This window comes from Hyposmocoma kahamanoa, unplaced genomic scaffold (genome assembly GCF_003589595.1).
Source record: "Hyposmocoma kahamanoa isolate Upper Pololo Valley unplaced genomic scaffold, ASM358959v1 65, whole genome shotgun sequence".
In the NCBI taxonomy this organism is placed as follows: domain Eukaryota; kingdom Metazoa; phylum Arthropoda; class Insecta; order Lepidoptera; family Cosmopterigidae; genus Hyposmocoma; species Hyposmocoma kahamanoa.
Genome location: NW_020653853.1, coordinates 14,565,592 through 14,585,263, shown reverse-complemented (window position 1 = coordinate 14,585,263; position 19,672 = coordinate 14,565,592). Strand labels below are relative to the sequence as shown.

The 19,672-nt window shown below is 38.4% G+C and overlaps 1 protein-coding gene across 1 annotated transcript in view; it reads left to right on the top strand.

The window, feature by feature from the left end:
* LOC113231385 overlaps positions 1 to 19,309 on the top strand; it is a 68,170-nt gene extending 48,861 nt beyond the window's left edge. The window contains exons 8-13 of the mRNA XM_026465686.1: positions 254 to 412; positions 4,250 to 4,361; positions 15,734 to 15,897; positions 16,102 to 16,250; positions 17,782 to 17,886; positions 18,910 to 19,309. Coding sequence (XP_026321471.1) covers positions 254 to 412; positions 4,250 to 4,361; positions 15,734 to 15,897; positions 16,102 to 16,250; positions 17,782 to 17,886; positions 18,910 to 19,057 — 837 coding nt within the window. The 3' untranslated portion in view covers positions 19,058 to 19,309. The remainder of the gene's footprint in view (positions 1 to 253; positions 413 to 4,249; positions 4,362 to 15,733; positions 15,898 to 16,101; positions 16,251 to 17,781; positions 17,887 to 18,909) is intronic.
* The last annotated feature ends 363 nt before the right edge of the window (positions 19,310 to 19,672 follow it).

The window sequence follows — 19,672 nt, the reverse complement described above, 5'->3', positions numbered from 1 at the left end:
AGTATTGTCCAAACAAGTAAATGAATCTGCGCCTGCAAATTTGGAGGTGGTGCTTATGTAGGATGACGTGGATTGTATGTAAATTTAAGAGATATTTTCCGTTTCATTCAACAAATTCCACGCAAGCGTGATGAAATACGGGCGAAATAGTTATACAAACTTTTAGGTATTAAAGAAAATAAACCTGTCCCTCTGTTCGTATTTACCCTTGCTACCGTTATGATACAATCAATGACCCACATGTTGTTTTCAGACATATTTTGTAAGTGTGTTCGGAGTAGCGAGAGATCGAAGAGCTGGATCCCTGCTCGCCACTGGCAGCGTACGACCGAGAACTTCAACGGCAAAACGATTGAGGGAAAATGTGCCTTCTAAAAATGATATTAGAAGCAAAACTGTTTATTATTTTAAGGTAAGTTAATAGATAGGTGAATTATATGCAAATAATAAATAAATAACGCACACATTCCTAGCCCTACACTAAGAAAACCCTGTATAGCGAGTGCCATGGGCATACACATAAGCAACCACAAATTACACCCAAATTCACGAGAGAAATAAATTGCCCATACAAATATTTCTCCCGGACCGCGATTCGAACCGAGGTCTCTGCGTGGCAGACCAGTATGGTGACCGTTCGGCCACGGAAGTAAGTAGTTAAATAACGAAGGTATTTAATAGTAGTTTATGTGACTGTTACATAATGAAAGGACTTAAAATACGAGTGTGGGTTATGAAACGAGCCGACAGGTTAGTTACATAAAAACGTCACACGAGTGTTTTAATGCCTTATTATGTAGTTACATACACTGCTTTATCTATACACATATTATAAGCTCTCTATGATGTGTTTAGAAACCGCATGTTACGACTGGCGAAATGGCGGCAAATAAAACTTTTGTCACGCATGTCACACAACCGTAGTTTTTATTTCATTCATAGACAAACTAGAGTCGGTCCAACTATTATATCGTTCGATATCAAGTAACGTGTGAAATTTGTCTAAATTTTTTGCTATTGACATTTCATTTCGAATAAAATTTCATCTCGACTGATATTAGAATTGAGGTCAAATCACATTGTTCTGTTTTTCAGAGATGTTCGAAATTTGAATGTCAGTTTGAGTGTCGAATTCGATGTTATGAAGCCATTGACTTACAATTATATGGACGTCGGGTCCGCGCTAAAAAGTGTCCGAACTTATTGGGCGTTAAAATCGTATACAGAGCGTCATTCACGCTTTAGTCTTCGTTTGTGCGACTGACAGCGAAGCAAGCAAAATTAGACAGTACTGCGATGACATTACAATTTCAATTCAACGTTTTAGCTTTTTCATATTCCTTTACATGTCACTACGTTTAAATAGGTTGACTTGAGACATTTTTTTCGTGGTTTTTGTATTAGACCCGTCGTCCATTTATTTGTAAGTCAATGTATGAAGCAATAATAACATTTTCATAGTTAAGAAATTTGTTCTAACAAAACAATTGACCTATCAAAACAAAAAAGTTTATTTTTATGCTGGTAGTAATTTGAGGTTTTTGAACACATCACAGAGGCTTTATATGTATAGTATAGTAGGTGTGTAGATAAAATATATATAGTATATTGTATAACGCCTCTGGCGGTAACAAGATAAACTAATATTTTCCAAGATAATTATAGCACTGTTAACCTCAAAGTAGAGCTAGTGGTCAATAAGTACTTTTGTCCCTAAATATTAACAGTCAAAAAGACTTTACAAGAATTAGGTTAGGAGAAGGTCGAGCAAGAAAGGCCCGTTGAGGTTAATCAATAAAAATCCATGAAACTGAAAAGAAATTAAATGAACGAAGTAAACATAACCGAGCAAAACCTTTTTTGTTAATATAATTAACAAACCAAATAATCAACATTACAGAGCGAAATCACTTTAGAAAAATTGCCAAAAAACCAGTGGCGAGGCATGAAAATTGTCGTTAGTAAAGCCAGAGCAAAACAAAAAACACCTAACTTAAGAAAAGGTGGCACGTTGGCAATACTCAAACACAACTTATTAGCACGCAAGGTTACTTATATGTATACTTCATTTCACTGGTTAACTTATTCTACACATAAGCACACAATCCAATATTTGATAATACGTTGAAATTGAAATTTTAGGCAAGCCGGTGAAAATCGAGTTACATGGACGGACGCCTCGCCACTGCAAAAAACAGTTTTGCCCGTAGAGGGTCGGTAAAACAAGGGTACCCCAAGCGGCCAAAAAGAGTACAACATAATATGAATTACGTCCTAATCAGTGTTTCTGATTTCTGCGCAACGCGGCTTTACTCTTTCGGTAGAATAAATGTCTGTTTAGAAGAGAATATGTATACCAAAAAGCTCTCTTAGTTTTTCTTTTGTAATTGAACACCGTCTGTAATAAACATATTAAATTAAAATGATGCGTTCATAAAAAATAACAAGCGTTCGCGTGACCGTTCCATTGACGATCGTCAACTGTACTGAACGTATTTTTTAAACTAGGTTGCGTCATGGATCCTGAAAAGAGTTTTGCACTGGTGGTATTGATAAAAAAAATATAGGAAAAAAACACAAAGAACATTAACATAGCAGGAATGCACGATGCGGAGCAATTCACAAATTCTTGCCATGCCTCGTGGAAGCTCATCCATTTCTGTGATGCAACGTCGCATCGCAGCTTTGTGTTTCGACGCTTATGTCTACTTTGAATTGGAATTTAGGTATATTTCTATTTTGTAATCAGTTCATTTCTAGACTACGTTATTTTGGCTAACATAACCTAACCACAGTTAAATCACAATAAACCACTAAAGTCTGAGATGTAGTCGAAGTCCAAAAATGTAAATAAACAATTGTCACTGTCAAAGTAACATCTCATAGATTATAAACCTTAAATAAATAATAATAAATAACGCACACACTCAACATAGCCCCGCACTAGGGAAACCCTGTGTCGCGAGTGCCATGGACACAAACATAGACAACCACAAATTACACCCAAACTCACGAGAGAAATAATTGTAGGCCATACAACTATTTCTTCCGGCCCGGGAATCGAACCTGGGACCTCTGCGTGGCAGTCCGGCATGGTAACCGTTCGGCCACGGAGGCAGTTAAACCAATTTATCCATGTTCGTTTATTAACAGGTTCCACTGTATTCCGACTAATACGTTATAATTGAAAAGTACCCTTTTGGGTTGTACATTTTACAAAACCCTTAGAATCATTTTGTGTCATAAAATATTTTCAATTCAAAAATTACTAGGAAATGAAAAGGCTCACGGCCCATAGAAAATTACGCAAAAGAAACATCTTAGAATATTGATTATATTGGGAATATAAACTATATTTTGATTTCTATATCAGCGGCTAACATGTAAAATATTGACTTTTGTTTTTACTCAGGCAAACTATTAATATTCATTTAGTGGCCGGGTTTCAAATGTATACTTATAGACATTCATTACCATAACCTTCTCGGTTACGGACATTGCAGAGCGTGGTCTTTTTTTCTGCCTCCATCTATCTATCTAAAACGAAAATTCAACAAGAAATAAACACAAAACGAAAGCTCAACAATTAAAAACAAAAACTCAATAACATGACGCATACGCAGCAAGGAACAGATTCGATAACAACAGTCGCCAGAAACCGAATGAAAAAAGAAAATCGCGGTGATGCACTGGTACGGATGCAACCAGACAACTTAACTCCTTATGCATCCCTATGTATCAAAAACTGACTTTTCATTTTTTAGTTCGTTGTAATTAACACTATTTAGTAATGAACCAATTTATTATTTCAATTTTATTATTCTTAATAAAAAAATAACTTAATAAAATATTAAAGTAATAGTATTATAGCAATAAATTATTCACACTCCTGCTTAAAAGTATTTGTGTTTACAAAAAACAAATAAAAAAAATCCAATAAACAAAAAGGACAGCCAAAGGTTGTTCACCCCCGAAACATTGCCAATAGGATAAAAAATCGTTCCACAGGAAATAGTTTTTTGAGATAATCTTATTAAATAAAAAATATGATTTGATAATACTTTAAAACATATTTTGTTTGTTGTTGTACAATTTAAAAACAATATAAAACATCTTGCATTAATTTTGAGCCCTTTTCACTGTTCCACTATTCGTAAAGTATTTTTTGTAATTTCATCACCTTTGTTTATATTATTGGACTTTGATTTCATCTCAGAGTTAACAGTGTGCAAATCATTTTCATTTTCAGACTACAGTGGGTTCTGGAGGAGGTGTTTGGATGACAATATCGACATGCGGTGGTGCCGTCGATTTGGAAGTATTAGTTAGAGGGAAGAGGTTATATTTCAAAAAGAATATAGGTGAAAATATACCTTCAATACTAGCTGTACTGCGTTGTAATGCTCCTGAAAAGAGAAACTGTTCGTCTAACTGCCCAGACATTTAATAAAACATCTGACCCATCTGATATTTTAAAATGTTTCTAATATTTACGTATAAAAGATCATTAGTTGTGAGAGTGTATAACAACTCACGAAAATTTTAAGTCAATTGGTTGAATAATAATGGAACGCATACGAAATAATCTCAGTACAGAGCACTAAAAAAACCGACCTCAAAAGTACGTGGAATTACATCTATTTGCCAAGTTTTTTTGAAATGGTTACCGGAAAGTGCGCAAAGCCGAATTCATCCCCTAGTCCGCCACTATGCGGAACTTGACACAGGAGATAATAAAAATCGGTTCTCACTACTCGAAGTATATTGAGAGAGAAAAACGCCTTGAATTAGAGAATAGCAAAATCAACCATTCAAATAATTGCTCCTTATAATAAAATTTAGGCGCTATTTATTAAAAATGAATCTTCATGCGTGAACAGCCACTTAGAGGTGGATGATTTTCTTCAAAATTAAATGGGAACACTGTGGAGGTACCCTCTTTCCAACAAAAAAAGAATCACGAAAATCGGTGCACAAATACCGGAGTTATCGCGTAACACACGTACAAAAAAAAACATACAGTCAAATTGAGAACCTCCTCCTTTTTATGAAGTCGGTTAACAATAATATATAAAGTATATACTCATAGTGGAATTACTTTTACCGAGTCATTTTGAAGGCTAGAGGCTGTAAATTCGCACCAGGCAGCGGGGCGCTCGGCGGACGTTAAAGATTCGCATCGAGCATTGAGCGTGGGCTGTCACGTGCAGCGTAAACGCAAGTAGTTTTCGCTAGAATAAAATAGAATTCCAACTTCTACTATTATATCTTTCAGACTTTTGCTTTAACAACAATCACATTCACCAATTAAAAATTAATGGTTGTTAATTAGCATTATTATTAGTACATAAAGTGTAACCAAAAATATTAAACCACACTGACTACTTATTTAATCCGTAAATAGTATTTGACCTCAACACTTTACATACTGTCATATATCGTTGCGTAAACTCGTATCTTACGCACAAAGTTACTGAAATGCAAAAAATGGATTGTCTAAATAAATTTAGCAGGCTGATTTCACATGACATTTCCTTCATATTTACACATTGACTTTTCATCATCATCATCATATCAGCCGGTAGACGACCACTGCTGAGCATAGGCCTCGCTCAAAGATTGCCACCCAAGGAGCACACTTTATAAGCCTTAAAACTGTTATACCTATAAACAGTCTTAATATGGTATAGATTTAGATAATAGTTCTCTATAAATGGTTTTAGAAAAAAGAAATTGTTCTTATAGACTTATTTCACTCAAGTCAAAATTTTAATACCAAACATCTTAATTAAGTGTAATCTCTCTTAAGATTTACTCTTATAGTCCTTATTTTAAGTTCATCTGTAGAACAACTGATTTATTTTCAGTAAAATTGCTCTATACACATCCAGTATAGCCTATTAATACTCTTAAAACTAGTGTCTTAAGTTTATTCTGGATATATTTAATTTATAGACATTCTGTAGTGTTTGTACTTATTAGCAAACACGTTATAGCGCGTCTTCAGTAGATTTTATTTAAAAAAATACTACAATTAGGGTTTTTACTCTATTGGACGTTGTAAGAGTTTATGCAAAATGGATAAAGTAAAGAATATTAAAAGATCTGGTGGAGGTGGTAAACCTTGGATATTAAGTCACATCATTCGATACAATCAGCGTTGCCAATGCCAATTGTTCAAAATCCCCAAAAATCACTATATAATAATAATAATAACGTACACACTCAACCGCACTAGGGAAACCCTGGGTCGCGGGTGCCATGGACACACACGTAGACAACCACAAATTACATCCAAACTCACGAGAGAAATAAATGTAGGCCATACAAATATTTCTTGAATTGAACCTGGGATCTCTGCATGACAGCCCGGCATGGTAACCGTTTGGTCACGGAGGCAGTTATATTAATTGTAATATTAATTAGATTCAACATTAATCTGTAATGAGTCTGAACAAAAAATCATTTTTCTTTGCCTTACAAAATTAAGTAAATTGATTATTTGTTGTGCATTTGGTGACACTATGTTAACGTTAGAAATAATCAATGAGTTTCGACCTATATTTAATATTTAAAGTTGACGAGTGGTAAGTTGTGGTGTGGAAGTACTAACTGCTAGGCTTTGTTTATCAACAACTGATTTAGTTTTGCTTCATACCGGGGACCGTCCTAAGCGGGAGAAAGAATCGCGAACTCAACACGCACCGACTGGTAATTTTACAATTCAGAACCAAGTGCTTGAATAATAATTCTATTTAAGCTGCTTGTTAATAATACGAGGGATGTGCGATTTTGAATAACACGGTGATATAGTCCATCACAGTGTTTCTAACAGTAACGATCAAACTAGCGATGCATCAGCAATTGATAGATTAAACAAAATTATAAAATGTTAGAATCCCCACATTTTATTTTTAACCTCACATAGCGCCAACCCCCACAAAATCCCCTATCTAGTTGAAACTCCCCACAATTTGGGGAATTCCCTACAAATTGGCAACGCCGGATACAATAGTCGTAATTCGCGCTCGGGCCGGTCGTGGCCGGCATTTGTTTGTTGACAAATAAATAAACATTGTGAATTAATTCCGTGTTGTGAAATGAATTGAATAAATGAATTGAATTGATAAAAACAATTGAAATGAGCGCGTAAACTACTGTACTTCAATGTTATGTATGTGTATTGTGCCGTCTATCAATAGAATACAGTGAAATCATTGTGTGCAATGTGGTTGGCGTGAAAAAATAACGTCAATTTTGTAATGAAAAACGTTTTTTTTTTGCGATAAATTGGATTTTTTCCAATTGTTTTTTTGAACTAGTGTTTTGAAAAGTTTTTTATTGCATAAACTCATTTTTTCCCAAAACCTTATAAAGGTTTTGTAATACTGTCAAAAGAAAAAATCGCTTAGAAACATCGCGTTTTGTAGACAATCATAAAAATCTCATAGGAGGAATATTCTTCGACAAGTTCAACTACACTAAAGCAAGTAAAAATAATCTTTTCGTATTCTAAAGTTTTTCCATAGATAAAGCTATAGACAAAATGCTCCCAACTGTGTTTTGAAAAAAGCTTTAAATTCTTATCGCCATTTTTATTTTTAAAGAATGACTATGAAGTAGCCGAGAAAAATTTATTTTCTTTTTAAAAAGTAAATCTAATTAAATTGTTATTGAATTGATATCCAATTATTTTTTGTGAAATTACTCCACTAGTTTGTTATAATTATTAATACAAAGATCGAACACTCAGAAAAAATTCCTTCGATCCGGTCGGATTCGAACTGACGTCTTCTTGCATACCGTGTCAGACGCTATACCAACTAAGCCACGGAACGAACCAACGGACCTCACGAATTTTTTTATGTGCTTGCGTCGTATCTTTGTACTTGGTCTTTCAACGACTTTTTAGTCGTAGCGCCATCTATGAGAAATCTATGACAGATTTATCACCCAGTTAGTACCTTTACAGCTACCAGTCCTGGCGAGAGATGTCGCTATTCACTGTATTAATTAAATTTTTATTGAATTGATATTCAATTATTTTTTGTGAAATTACTCCACTAGTTTGTTATAATTATTAATACAAAGATCGAACACTCAGAAAAAACACTCAGAAAAAATTCCTTCGATCCGGTTGGATTCGAACCGACGTCTTCTTGCATAACGCTATACCAACTAAGCCACGGAACGAACCAACAGACCTCACGAATTTTTCTATGTGCTTGCGTCGTGTCTTTGTACTTGGTCTTTCAACGACTTTTTAGTCGGAGCGCCATCTATGAGAAATCTATGAAAGAAGTTTTGTAAAAATAATAAAATATTCGAAAAATCTTTGCATCACATTTTGTTTACAATTTAATTTTGGGGAAATTCAAAACTTTTTTCTGTTGTTTACACTTACATAGTTACTATAATATATAAAAAGGATGTTGACGCCACTACCCACTACAAGCTCACAAAGTATACTTTTAATGGATTTATCATACTTATAACGTGGTTTGGCGATTAGCTCTAATCCAGTCCAGGAAACTACTGTTACTTTACCGTTTTCTACTATCAAGAAATAAATTTTATTGACTTTTAAATCTTATTAGTAAATCTAAGTTGAAATTAGCTTGAAGAAGCCTAGAACTTCTTGGAAATGGTTTTTTTGTGAGTTATTTTATATATTTAAGCTTTCTATAAATATTTAAAACCGAAAATTGATAACTGTATTTTTATTAAGTTTATATTTTATACATAAATATTTAAAATTTAGCGAGCGCATTACTTTTATGACAGGTTTTACATCGCTTTTCACAATGTATTTAAAGTCGCACGTCAATTTGCGTTTTCTAACCGATTAAACATTGCGCGAAATTTTGATAGTTTATATTTTGTAAGCCATTAAACTTGAAATCTATTAGTATTAAGAGAATTGCGTCCTATGTTTGTAACGCTTTAGTATTTTGGTTTTAAAATAGCATTACTAAGAAAACTATCATAGACTATAAATTATCTAAAAACTATCTACAAGACTTAATGAAAACTGTCAACATTCTACAAGTGGCCTTGTAGCATTCTTAGAAGAAGTTTTCCTAGTTTGAATTCCTAGAAGGGTTACTGAAGAAAAAACATAAGAATCACTCTTAACACTACCTACAGATAGTTTCTCAAAGCACTCTTGTGATCTACTAATAAAGTTGTGCTCACTTTTACTTTAAATTATCTAGAAACCTTCTTCGAGATATCTTGAGGGAATTTGAACTCTTAAAATTTGCAATCGAATTAAATTCTATTAGATATCTTATAGTATATATTTAGATACGGGTGTGCTGCTTGGGCAGACTAGTCGGTCGGACGTAACGTGCATCCATCTTCGGATCTCTTCATTTCTGATTCGATCACGTAGAGAAATACCGACCATTGCTCGCTCCATCGCTCGTTGAGTGACTTTGAGCTTTTTTTTGAGGCTCATAGTAAGTGACTACGTCTGAGAGCCGTAGGTCATCATTCACAACACGCACTGCTTAAAGACTTTTGTCTTCAAGGACTGCGGTAATGCGGACGAGAAGACGTCCCGGAGCTTCCGTTCCGAAGCTGGGTCTGCCTAATTTGACGGTTTGTCCGAGGTAGAGATACTCGTCAACAACTTCGAGAGTACAGGTTCCCACTATTATAGGGTGGGTACAACATGGACATTCGATATAAGTTTCGTCTTGTCCATGTTCATTTTTAGACCCACCTGCTGGGAAACTCTATTGAGGTCACCGAGCATGGTGCCAAGCTCTTCCAACGATTCTGCCATGGCCACGTTAGCATCAGCGAATCGAAGGTGAGTGATGTACTCGCCATTAATGTTGATGCCGAGTCCTGTCCAGTCCACTTGAAGGCATCTTCTAATGCAGTGGGAACAGTTTCGGAGAAATGACGTCTCCCTGTCGCATCCCTCTTTGCAATTGATAGGCCTTGTGGACTGATCCTGGAGTCGAACTGACATAGTGGCGTTTCTGTACAAACACTTCAACACTTCGATACATCGATAGTCAATGTGGCACCGTTGTAGATACTGGAGCACCGCCTAAATCTCGATCGAATCAAAGACTTTCTTATAGTTCACAAACGGTAAGCATAATGGCAGGTTATACTCCTCGGTCTTCTTGTCAAGCCTTGTCGGAAACCGGTTTGTTCGGGGGATTGGAAGTCATCGAATCTGCGCGCGAGATAGTTCGTAATGACTCGTGAAAACAGCTTATAAACGTGGCTTAGAAGCGAGATGGGCCTATAGTTCTTCAGTAGGGTGTTATCTCCCTTTTTGAAGAAGAGAATCACCATGCTTATATTCCGCGCTTCCGGCGTATAACCTTCGGGTAAGACTGAATTAAAGTGCCTCTGAAGGACTTTTAGTACTGGTGTTCCACCCGCTTTTAGAGGCTCCGATGTAATTCCGTCTTCATCCGGTGCCTTGTTGTTTTTTAGCTATTTCAGAGCCATTCTAATCTCGTACAGGCTGATGTCCGGGATATCCTCAGTATAGTGTCGAGTGAGCTTGGCTCTAGGATCTTTTGAATCAGCAACAGGCTGAGTAATCGAGACATATAGTTGGCTATAGGACCTCTCGATCTCCCCCATTACCTCTGGCTTGGACGATACAACGCTACCATCAAGACGGACATGGACTTTTACCTATTCTTAAAGTAATGCATCCAAATTAACAACCTTGATAAGAAATTTAAAATAAATAGAAAGTTTTGCCATCTCCTGAATAATCACTCCTTATAAAATACGAGTTTGAGAAAGTAAAGCATCGATATACTGTCGTTACAAACTGACATTAAAATATCAAGTCGTACGAAATGATAATAAGTGTTCAAATTATCATCCATTAAATAAAATAGTCATATCGTGCAAGCAGTTCTTTCATTAAATAAGTCATATCTAAAAAAGGGTTTTCCCCAAAAGCGTTGTCCTATTGCATATTTTTAACCACACGCAACCTCTTTCACTGACAAATCTTGATACGCTGAGCAAAAAATCATACTCATCAAAATGCGAAAATACTCTAATATTCAAACGCTTTATCGAAAACGCCTTAACGGATTTGATATGATAAGTGAACCAGTGTGCACGCTTACTACAATGCTCCGCCCCTTTCAACAGGAAGCTCAAGTGACGCTCCGCTGTACGCTCCGCCACCGTTCCGAATTAACGGCCTAAGAACTCACAGAGCAGTTTTCACCTGCGCCCACCGTGGTTGCGGGACCGCGTCTTCCAGAATGTAGATAATGTATGTAAAACTTAGTAGCACAAAAACCGCTTCGTGAGTTCTTAGCCTTAGCCTCAATCGGTAAAATTGGAACATAAATGTCTAAAAATGTATAAAACTTCACATTGAAATCAGTGAGTGTGCGTCACTCAACATGACGCACACACTCAACATAGCCCATAGCACTAGGGAAACCCTGTGTCGCGGGTGCCATGGACACACATATAGACAACCACAAATTACACCCAAACTCACGAGAGAAATAAATGTAGGCCATACAAATATTTATCCCGGTCCGGGAATCGAACCCGGGGACCTCTGCGTAGCAGACCGGTGTGGTAACCGTTCAGCCACGGAGGCAGTGAATAGTGTTGATGCGTAAAAAAATTGGAAAAAAACTTTTGCGTAACCTCCGGAAGATTTATAACAAGTGTTTTTTAACTGATACGAATGTCGTATCGAAAAGTTTTAGATTTATATAAAAGGAACTACAACAAATGTTATGAAAATGACTATAAGAGTGCCAAGTGAAACTTCCAAGTAAGGTAATAATTATAGGAACATAATACGGATTTTTTTAACTGGAATAAATCCGATCAAATATGAAACGCGTAGCACTCGATATGTATTGGTATAGTGGTAGGCTGAAAGAAGGAAACTGTGGTCAAAACATGGTTAATTTTTTTTTATGTCAAGAAGGAGGCAAACGAGCCGACGAGTCACTTGATGGGAGGTGGTCATCGTCGCCCATGGACATTTGCAAGATCAGATGAGCTGCCTAAGCGTTGCCAGCCTTTGAGAGCCCTGTAAACACGCTTTTTGAAGAACCCCATGTCATAGCGCAAAAGGAACACTTCAGGAGAAAGATCATTCCACACCTTGCAGGTTCGAGGAAGGAACGAACTAGATGCCCGTGTGGTCTTACAATGCCAGGCATCTAAGATGTGGCGATGGAGTCTACTCCTTGGCGGGAGGTGCGATGGTAGAAACGAGACGGTGGCACCAGTTCGAAAAGTTCCTCAGAGCACTCCCCATTATAAAGACGATAGAACACACACAGAGAGCAATCTCGTCTCTCGTCTATAGGGCTCCATATCGTCTGCGAGTTTGGGATCATCGATAATACGAACAGCCCTACGTTGGATAGAGTCAAGTGGATCAAGCTAGTATTTGGGAGCTCCTGCCCAGAGATGCGAGCAATACTCCATATGAGGCCGTACTTGTGTTTTATATAACAAAAATCGGTGTCCTGGAGAGAGGTACTGCTTCGCTCTATTGAGCACTCCGAGCTTTTTTGAAGCCAGTTTGGCTTTGCTCTCCAAATGACTCCGGAACTGGACTTCGCTCGTGATGTCGACTCCGAGTATCCCAATACTCTTTGAGATGGTAAGGGCAGTGTTCTGGAACTTTGGCGCTATTACGAATGGGGATTTTTTAGCGGTAAACGCGCACACTTGTGTCTTTGCGGGGTTAAATTTGACTAAATTCTGTTTGCCCCATTCTGAGACCTGCTCCAAAGAAGTCTCGATTTTGGACACTAGTTGCAGTCTGTTTTGTTCCACTTGTTGGTGGGGCATATTTGTGCGACCTGTATAATAGGCATCACCGGTACTGTAATCCGCATAGCAATGAATGTTACTAGTTTATAACATATCATTGATATGCAGGATCAACAGAGTTGGTGATAGCACAGATTCTTGCGGAACGCTGGCGTTGATGAGCATGGTGTCCGAGCACAATCCGTCGACAGCGACTTTTATGCTCCGCTCAGACAGGAAGCTGGCGATCCAAGTGCACAGCCCTTTTGGAAGCCCGTAAGATGGTAGCTTCGACAGAAGTTCCTTGTACCAGACCCGATCAAAAACCTTAGCGATGTCTAAGCTCACGGCCATTGCTTCCCCCTTGCTCTCGATGGCAGCTGCCCATTGATGCGTGAGATATACAAGAAGATCACCAGCACCACGACCGCGGCGAAAGCCGTACTGGCGGTCGTTGATAAGTTGGCGATCCTCGAGGTAATCTCAGAGATGGTAGTTTACCACACGCTCCATCACCTTGGAGAGCAAGTAGGTTATCACTATAGGCCGATAGTTCACCTCTCTTGGGTATGGGGTGAACGCAGGCTATCTTCCACAAAGACTTTACTTGAGTGGTACGAAAACGAGAAGAGGCGCGATAGCACGCCGTACCGCATTTTGCGTGAAGCGAATTTCGGGCATTGTTTACTTACACCGCGGGATAGGAGGCAGTAAGTTAACCTCGTCGTCAAGAGTTGAGTTCGACGCAAAAAGAGAGCATAGGAGATAAAGAGAAAGCTTTCTCTTTAGCGGAATGAGCCAGAGAACCATAAGGCTTGTGTATTGGTGGTAGCAAGTCTCGACAGAAGTTTCCCTGAACAACCTTGGCGAGGGACCAGAAGGCACGGCTACCCGATGGATAGCCAAGTAGTTTTTCGCCAATTTTGCGAGTGTGTGCAAACTTTGCAGTGGCAATTTCCCTTTTGCAGAACCTGGAGGCTGCGTTAAATTTCTGCTTCAATTTGGAAGTTTGTGGGTCCTTGGCGCCTGACGCAACAGTCCAAGCCCGGTAGGGCATGCACTTAGCTTTCCAAGCTTCAGCGCAAAACCTACCAAACCAAGGCTGAGAGCGACCACTGACGCGCACTGCAGAGTTTGGAATAAAACATTCTATGCCCAACAGTATCGCCTCGACAATGGATGCTGCGCAGACGTCAGGATCGTCCGAAGAGAAGCTCAATTGCTTCCTTGGGAAGGAGGCGTAGAACTCACGCAATCCGTCCCAATCAGCTGACCCATAATGCCAAACAAGCCGCCTCCCGGGTGGTCGGGGGCTTCTGGCATGGGTAACACTCACCTCAGAACGGATCAGTAGATGATCAGATGTTCCCAAGCAGGTATGACGGGACACCCGAACGCCATCTGGGTGAGACGTCAGCATTAGGTCCAGCAAACCAGGGGTATGACTGCCTAGACGGCGACAGCAGATATCATCCGGAACATACATGCACACCCCAGCCCGAGAAACAAACTTGTATTCCAGACAGTATCCGGGGTACATGAGGTACGATACGTCTGACGGGGTAGATATTTACGTCTCCGTCAGGAAAAATAAGGCCGGCTTGGACGTCTCGAGATGGTGATGAACGTCATTCAAGTTAGAGTGAAGTCCCCTGATGTAGCAAAAGTCCCCATTTAAAGTGGAACAGGGCGCCACTGTATAAACGTTTTTCCATTTTTTTTAGCAGCCATAAATAGAAACACGTAAAGGGAGGGTTAAGTGGATTGCCGCAATCTCAACAGTTACTTGGGTAAAAAAAATAGACCATATTCCACCCTGGAACACCAAGTATAGCGCCTCTCTGGCGTGGGGAACGGAAGGACACAACCTAAGTTTGGCCGACGGGTTCCACTCCGGGGTCCCAGTCCGGCACGAAGACCAACCTCATAGGCTTTTATCACTGGCGGCAGGACAGCCTCCCTGGCTGGTACAAGCCCGGGTTCGGGTCCTCTACGTACCAGCGGGCGGTCAGCAAACAACCATTTCACTGGGTCTCCCTGACCCCCACGTCAAAGCGGCACGCTCAGCGCAGCAGAGCAGGGGTACAGGACCATGCGAGCCGAGAACTGGTGAGACTGTGGCAATCGGGAGGAAGGAGCTGGTACTCGCGCGCTCAGTTGGAACACACCCAAAGGTGCTTTGCAACAGATTCCAATGGGTGGTCGCTAACCAGTCGAGTCCTATGAGGGCTCTGCCACCAAGCTAGGCGATATTTGGATATTACATGAGACCATCGTAAAGCCTCACAACCTGAGATCTTAAGGAATCAGTTGTTCATTTGGCTATACCCAAGAGTCACGTGTAGGGAATCTAGAGTCACAGCCTACGGACGCGAACAACACCGGCTAAACTCTCATATATATCCCATATATGGCAGCGAATTTATTTCTGAGTATTGGGGGTAGTAAATTTGGGTACATTCGTTATGCCCCCGGTTTGGTATGCCCCTGTGTTGTATGCCTCCGATGTGTATGCCCCCGGTGTGGGTTAAGTACGATAAATGTAATTCAAAGCTAAAATGATGAAAATAAAATGTACTGGCAGACACAGAAATGCTTTCACAAAAAGAAAATAATAAGTATGTAATATTAGCCGCTACGAATATAATTTGAAATAACATGAACTTGTTAGTACTCATTTTGGCAACTTATAAATATTTATTAATAATCAACATCTTAGTTATTCTTTTATAATTTTCACGAGTTTTTGAACCATTAGCATTTTCGTAGGTAGGTATTGTTTTACCAATTACAAGTTTATTAACAACTTATTATAATTAAATCATAATAGATATCTGACAAAAAATGTTGATCCAAAATTTATTAAAATCGGGGGCACACACCACGGGGGCATATCAAACCTGGGGCACAACGAACGGACCCGTAAGTTCCAATAAAATATTTCCAGAATATCATTTCAAATTCTTCGTGCCAGCCCCAATCCCAACATCATCAATCCAAGAGACGAGCGACGAAAGTTCTGTTCAATTCGACTCCAGTTCTGAAGAGACCAAAATGCGCTATGTAATCAGAGTTACGCCTAGTCTATCTAATGATGTTGTAGGTGTTGAGGTGAGACATACTTTTGAGATAATCAGTTTTAATATCAATTAAGAAAAACGTCTTCTAAGATCGTTTGTTTTATTCTGGATTTTCATCTCGTGTTCACGCCTTGTCAATAAAAAGCTATGTGATTTGACCACGTTTCGTGCTGTGTTTTCATGTAATTGATGAAACATTAAATACCGTCTAAACTTAAACAACTGCCTGTTACAGATCACAGCTTCAACATCTCGATGGGGTTTCAGCACTCCAGAGCTATTGGAAGATGGGACGATTGTGAGAGAGTTGCGACCTAGACGATCCTGTAATTCACTTGATGTTGCCTTCCTACCTGCTACTCATAACGCTACTGATGTTATAAGGTAACTATAAACACATATATTTATATATATATCAGGTCATAGAACCTGTAAAGAAACCGAAATGTTGGTTTTGTTTGGAAAAATAAGTACGCGATTCACATCAAAGAAAAGAGTTTCATTTCCATTATATTTAATAAAATATCAATCAATTTACATCCATGTATGCCTATAAAAGCTGCAATTATTGCTACATAATGGATAGTTAACTGCCTCCGTGGCCGAACGGTTACCGTGCCGGCAGTCCGGCAGAGGTCCTAGGTTCGATTCCCGGGCCGGGAGAAATATTTGTATGGCCTACATTTATTTCTCTCGTGAGTTTGGGTGTAATTTGTGTTTGTCTATGTGTGTGTCCATGGCACCCGCGACACAGGGTTTCCCTAGTGCGGGGCTATGTTGAGTGTGTGAGTGTGTGCGTTAAATAGTAGGTTAAGCGATCGCTAAAACCACCTGGGTTTTAGTCCGGTCTTAACCAGGCGTGCTAATGACATATATTTCCAAATACCGAGAACGAATTATGAAAAGAATGTTGGAAGGAGCTCAAATATACCTACGACAAATTACGGAAAGATGTTAAGGAAATTTCAGTTAAAATTCCAATTATTCGAGAAGAAATCAAAATTCTTTATTATGAGGAATTTCTCACAGTTTTCATGTTTTTATTTCTATATGTGCTATTAACGTGTCACTATGGCAATTGATAATATGCAATACTTCATTAGGGCCTTCTTTTTCTTATTATACTAGGACACCAAATTATATTTGTATGTCTTTCAATTGAATATTATAAAATATATATAAATATATATAAAAGAATACAAATTCACTTAGTGTTTATAAAAGCACTAAGTAAATTTGTATTCTTTTGAGATAATATCTTAAACCATTATATTGTACGTTTTTACCCAAAGCCGGGTTTTAACCCATTTCTGCCCAAAATCGTAGGCAGAAACGGCGAATACGGAATTTGTATAATTCCATACTTGTTACAAATTTCGATATAAAAAAAATCTTTTGTTCACAATTATCACTTGTGTCAGTATTTTGTACTCACCTTGCAATAATCCTGTAAATTCCTATTAAACAGGCACATTACGATTACACTTTTGTAAAAATCGATTCAGGTTTATAAGTTGTAACGATTTTATTTTATCGATTTATTAATTCAAGTCGAATCGTCTAGATCAGAAACTTTTGTAATATTATCATTCACAACACATATTTACTCGTAAATAGTTTTTGCTTTGTTGGGCCACTGAGGTCATCTAAAAAAGAAAGAAGTAGTTTTTTAATTTCTAGACGCTGCTGTCTCCTCGGTGAGGGCCCATGTATTTTATTTGTGGGGCCAACGGTGACTTAATAAATGAGGAAACCCTTTTATGTATTTGTCAAGAGCTCTGGCTAATCATAGGTTTAGGAGCAATGGCTTAATGGAATGTCGCTCCTGTAGGTATTATAGAAGCCGGAAGAATACCTTATATTTCTTGAAATGGAATCTATTTAGGCACCAACCAATTTCTATGTTCTATACCAGATATTGCATAACAGCTTGGGAAGATGTCAGTGGAGAAAGTCATTTATGCAACTCTTCGAAAAAATCTTCAGTCAAGCTGTGTGTGACCTACGTACAAACACCCACGTAAGTTTTTCAACGAAAATGTTAGCTTACTTATTTTTTTTAAACTTATTTATGAGCATAACCTAAAGTAATAGCGCCAAGTTTCCAGAACACTGCCCTTACCATCTCTGAGGGTATTTGGATACTTGGAATCGACATCACGAATTCCAGCTCCGGGGTCATTTGGAGAGCAAGGCCAAACTGGCTTCAGGCAGGAGCTCCCAAATACCAGCTTAACCAACTTGACTCCATCCAACGTAGGGATGTTCGTATTGTCGATGATCCCAAACTCGCAGACGATATGGAGCCCTATAGACCCTTAGCCAGATAGGCTAAGGCTTACGGAGAGACGAGATTGCTCTCTGTGTGTGTTCTATCGTCTTTATAATGGGGAGTGCTCTGAACTTTTCGAACTGGTGCCACCATCTCGTTTCTACCATCGCACCTCCCGCCACAGGAGTAAAGCCCAACCCCATATCTTAGATACCTGGCATTGTAAGCCCCACGCGGGCGTTTCGTTCGTTCCTCTCTCGAACATGCAAGATGTGGAATGATCTTCCTCCTGAAGTATTTCCTTTGCGCTATGACATGCGTTTCTTCAAAAAGCGTGTTTACAGGGCTCTCAAAGGCTGCAACGTATAGGCAGCTCATCTAATGTTGCAAATGTCCATGTGCGACTATGACCACCTCCCATCAAGTCGTTTGCCTCGTTCTTTATATAAAAAATAAATAAATAACCAACAATCATAATTACTTGTTGTTATTTTGTAGTAGCTTGTGGGACATATAAGTTGGAAGCATCGGGTTTAATCCCCGGTACAGACTAGATTAAAAATAACAATTGTTAATTGAAAATATTACGGGGACTTTGCTTGCTCCCGGAACTTTTCGACAGCATGTAAAGTACTCAGCCGGAATTAAATCTTGATTATGACATCACATCCCGGAAGATATCCGTTCCCAGCTTTAGAACGTGCACTAATGAATGTTGTAAAGACAGATTCAAACTCAGCACATATTAGTTAATATTTTTATTTATTTCAGGTCTCGAGTTATTGTACAGAAGATAACAGGTCTAAAACCGGGACAGAAATACGCAATACAAGTTACAGCATCCAGCACGGGCACTTCTATACCATATCAAACTCTTTATGCTGATACTAATGTGTCTTGTAAAGATGACGTTATATAAATGGTACTGGTGTTATTTTATTAAGTTTTTTAAGGGATTTGAACATGTAAACAGTCAAACTGTCTAATGGAATGTTGTAAGGGCTGCTTGTAGACATTTGCGATACTAAAATATCACCCGCAGTTGTCCTTGTCATTATTGTTGTAATTTAATATTAATGTTGTAATCCTCACACTTATGAGTACGGATCGCATAACAGTAAGCCTTCCACTCGGACGGTTGACATGAAACGGACGACGTCATGTCAGACATATTACTTTGAGAGACATAGTTTTCTCTATCTAATTTCGGTGGCAATTTTTATTATTTAAATATTCTAAAATTTTATCACGAATTATTATTTAATGTTCCAGTGTAAGTAATAACCTGAAATATTATTTAATATTTCACGATAATTATTCTTGAATACTAACTTGAAAATTACCCAGTTATCCTTTGTCTATAATATCGTCGACTCTCCCTACGCCTCAGACGAACAGTGGCGCTTTGAGTAGAAATATGTAGAGAGGTGATACGAAGGGGGACCTGGACAACCACCACTGGGTATAAATAAGTTTTCTATGTATTTTTTTAATTGTAATTTTTGTGACAAAATTTCTAGGGTCTTTGCACATA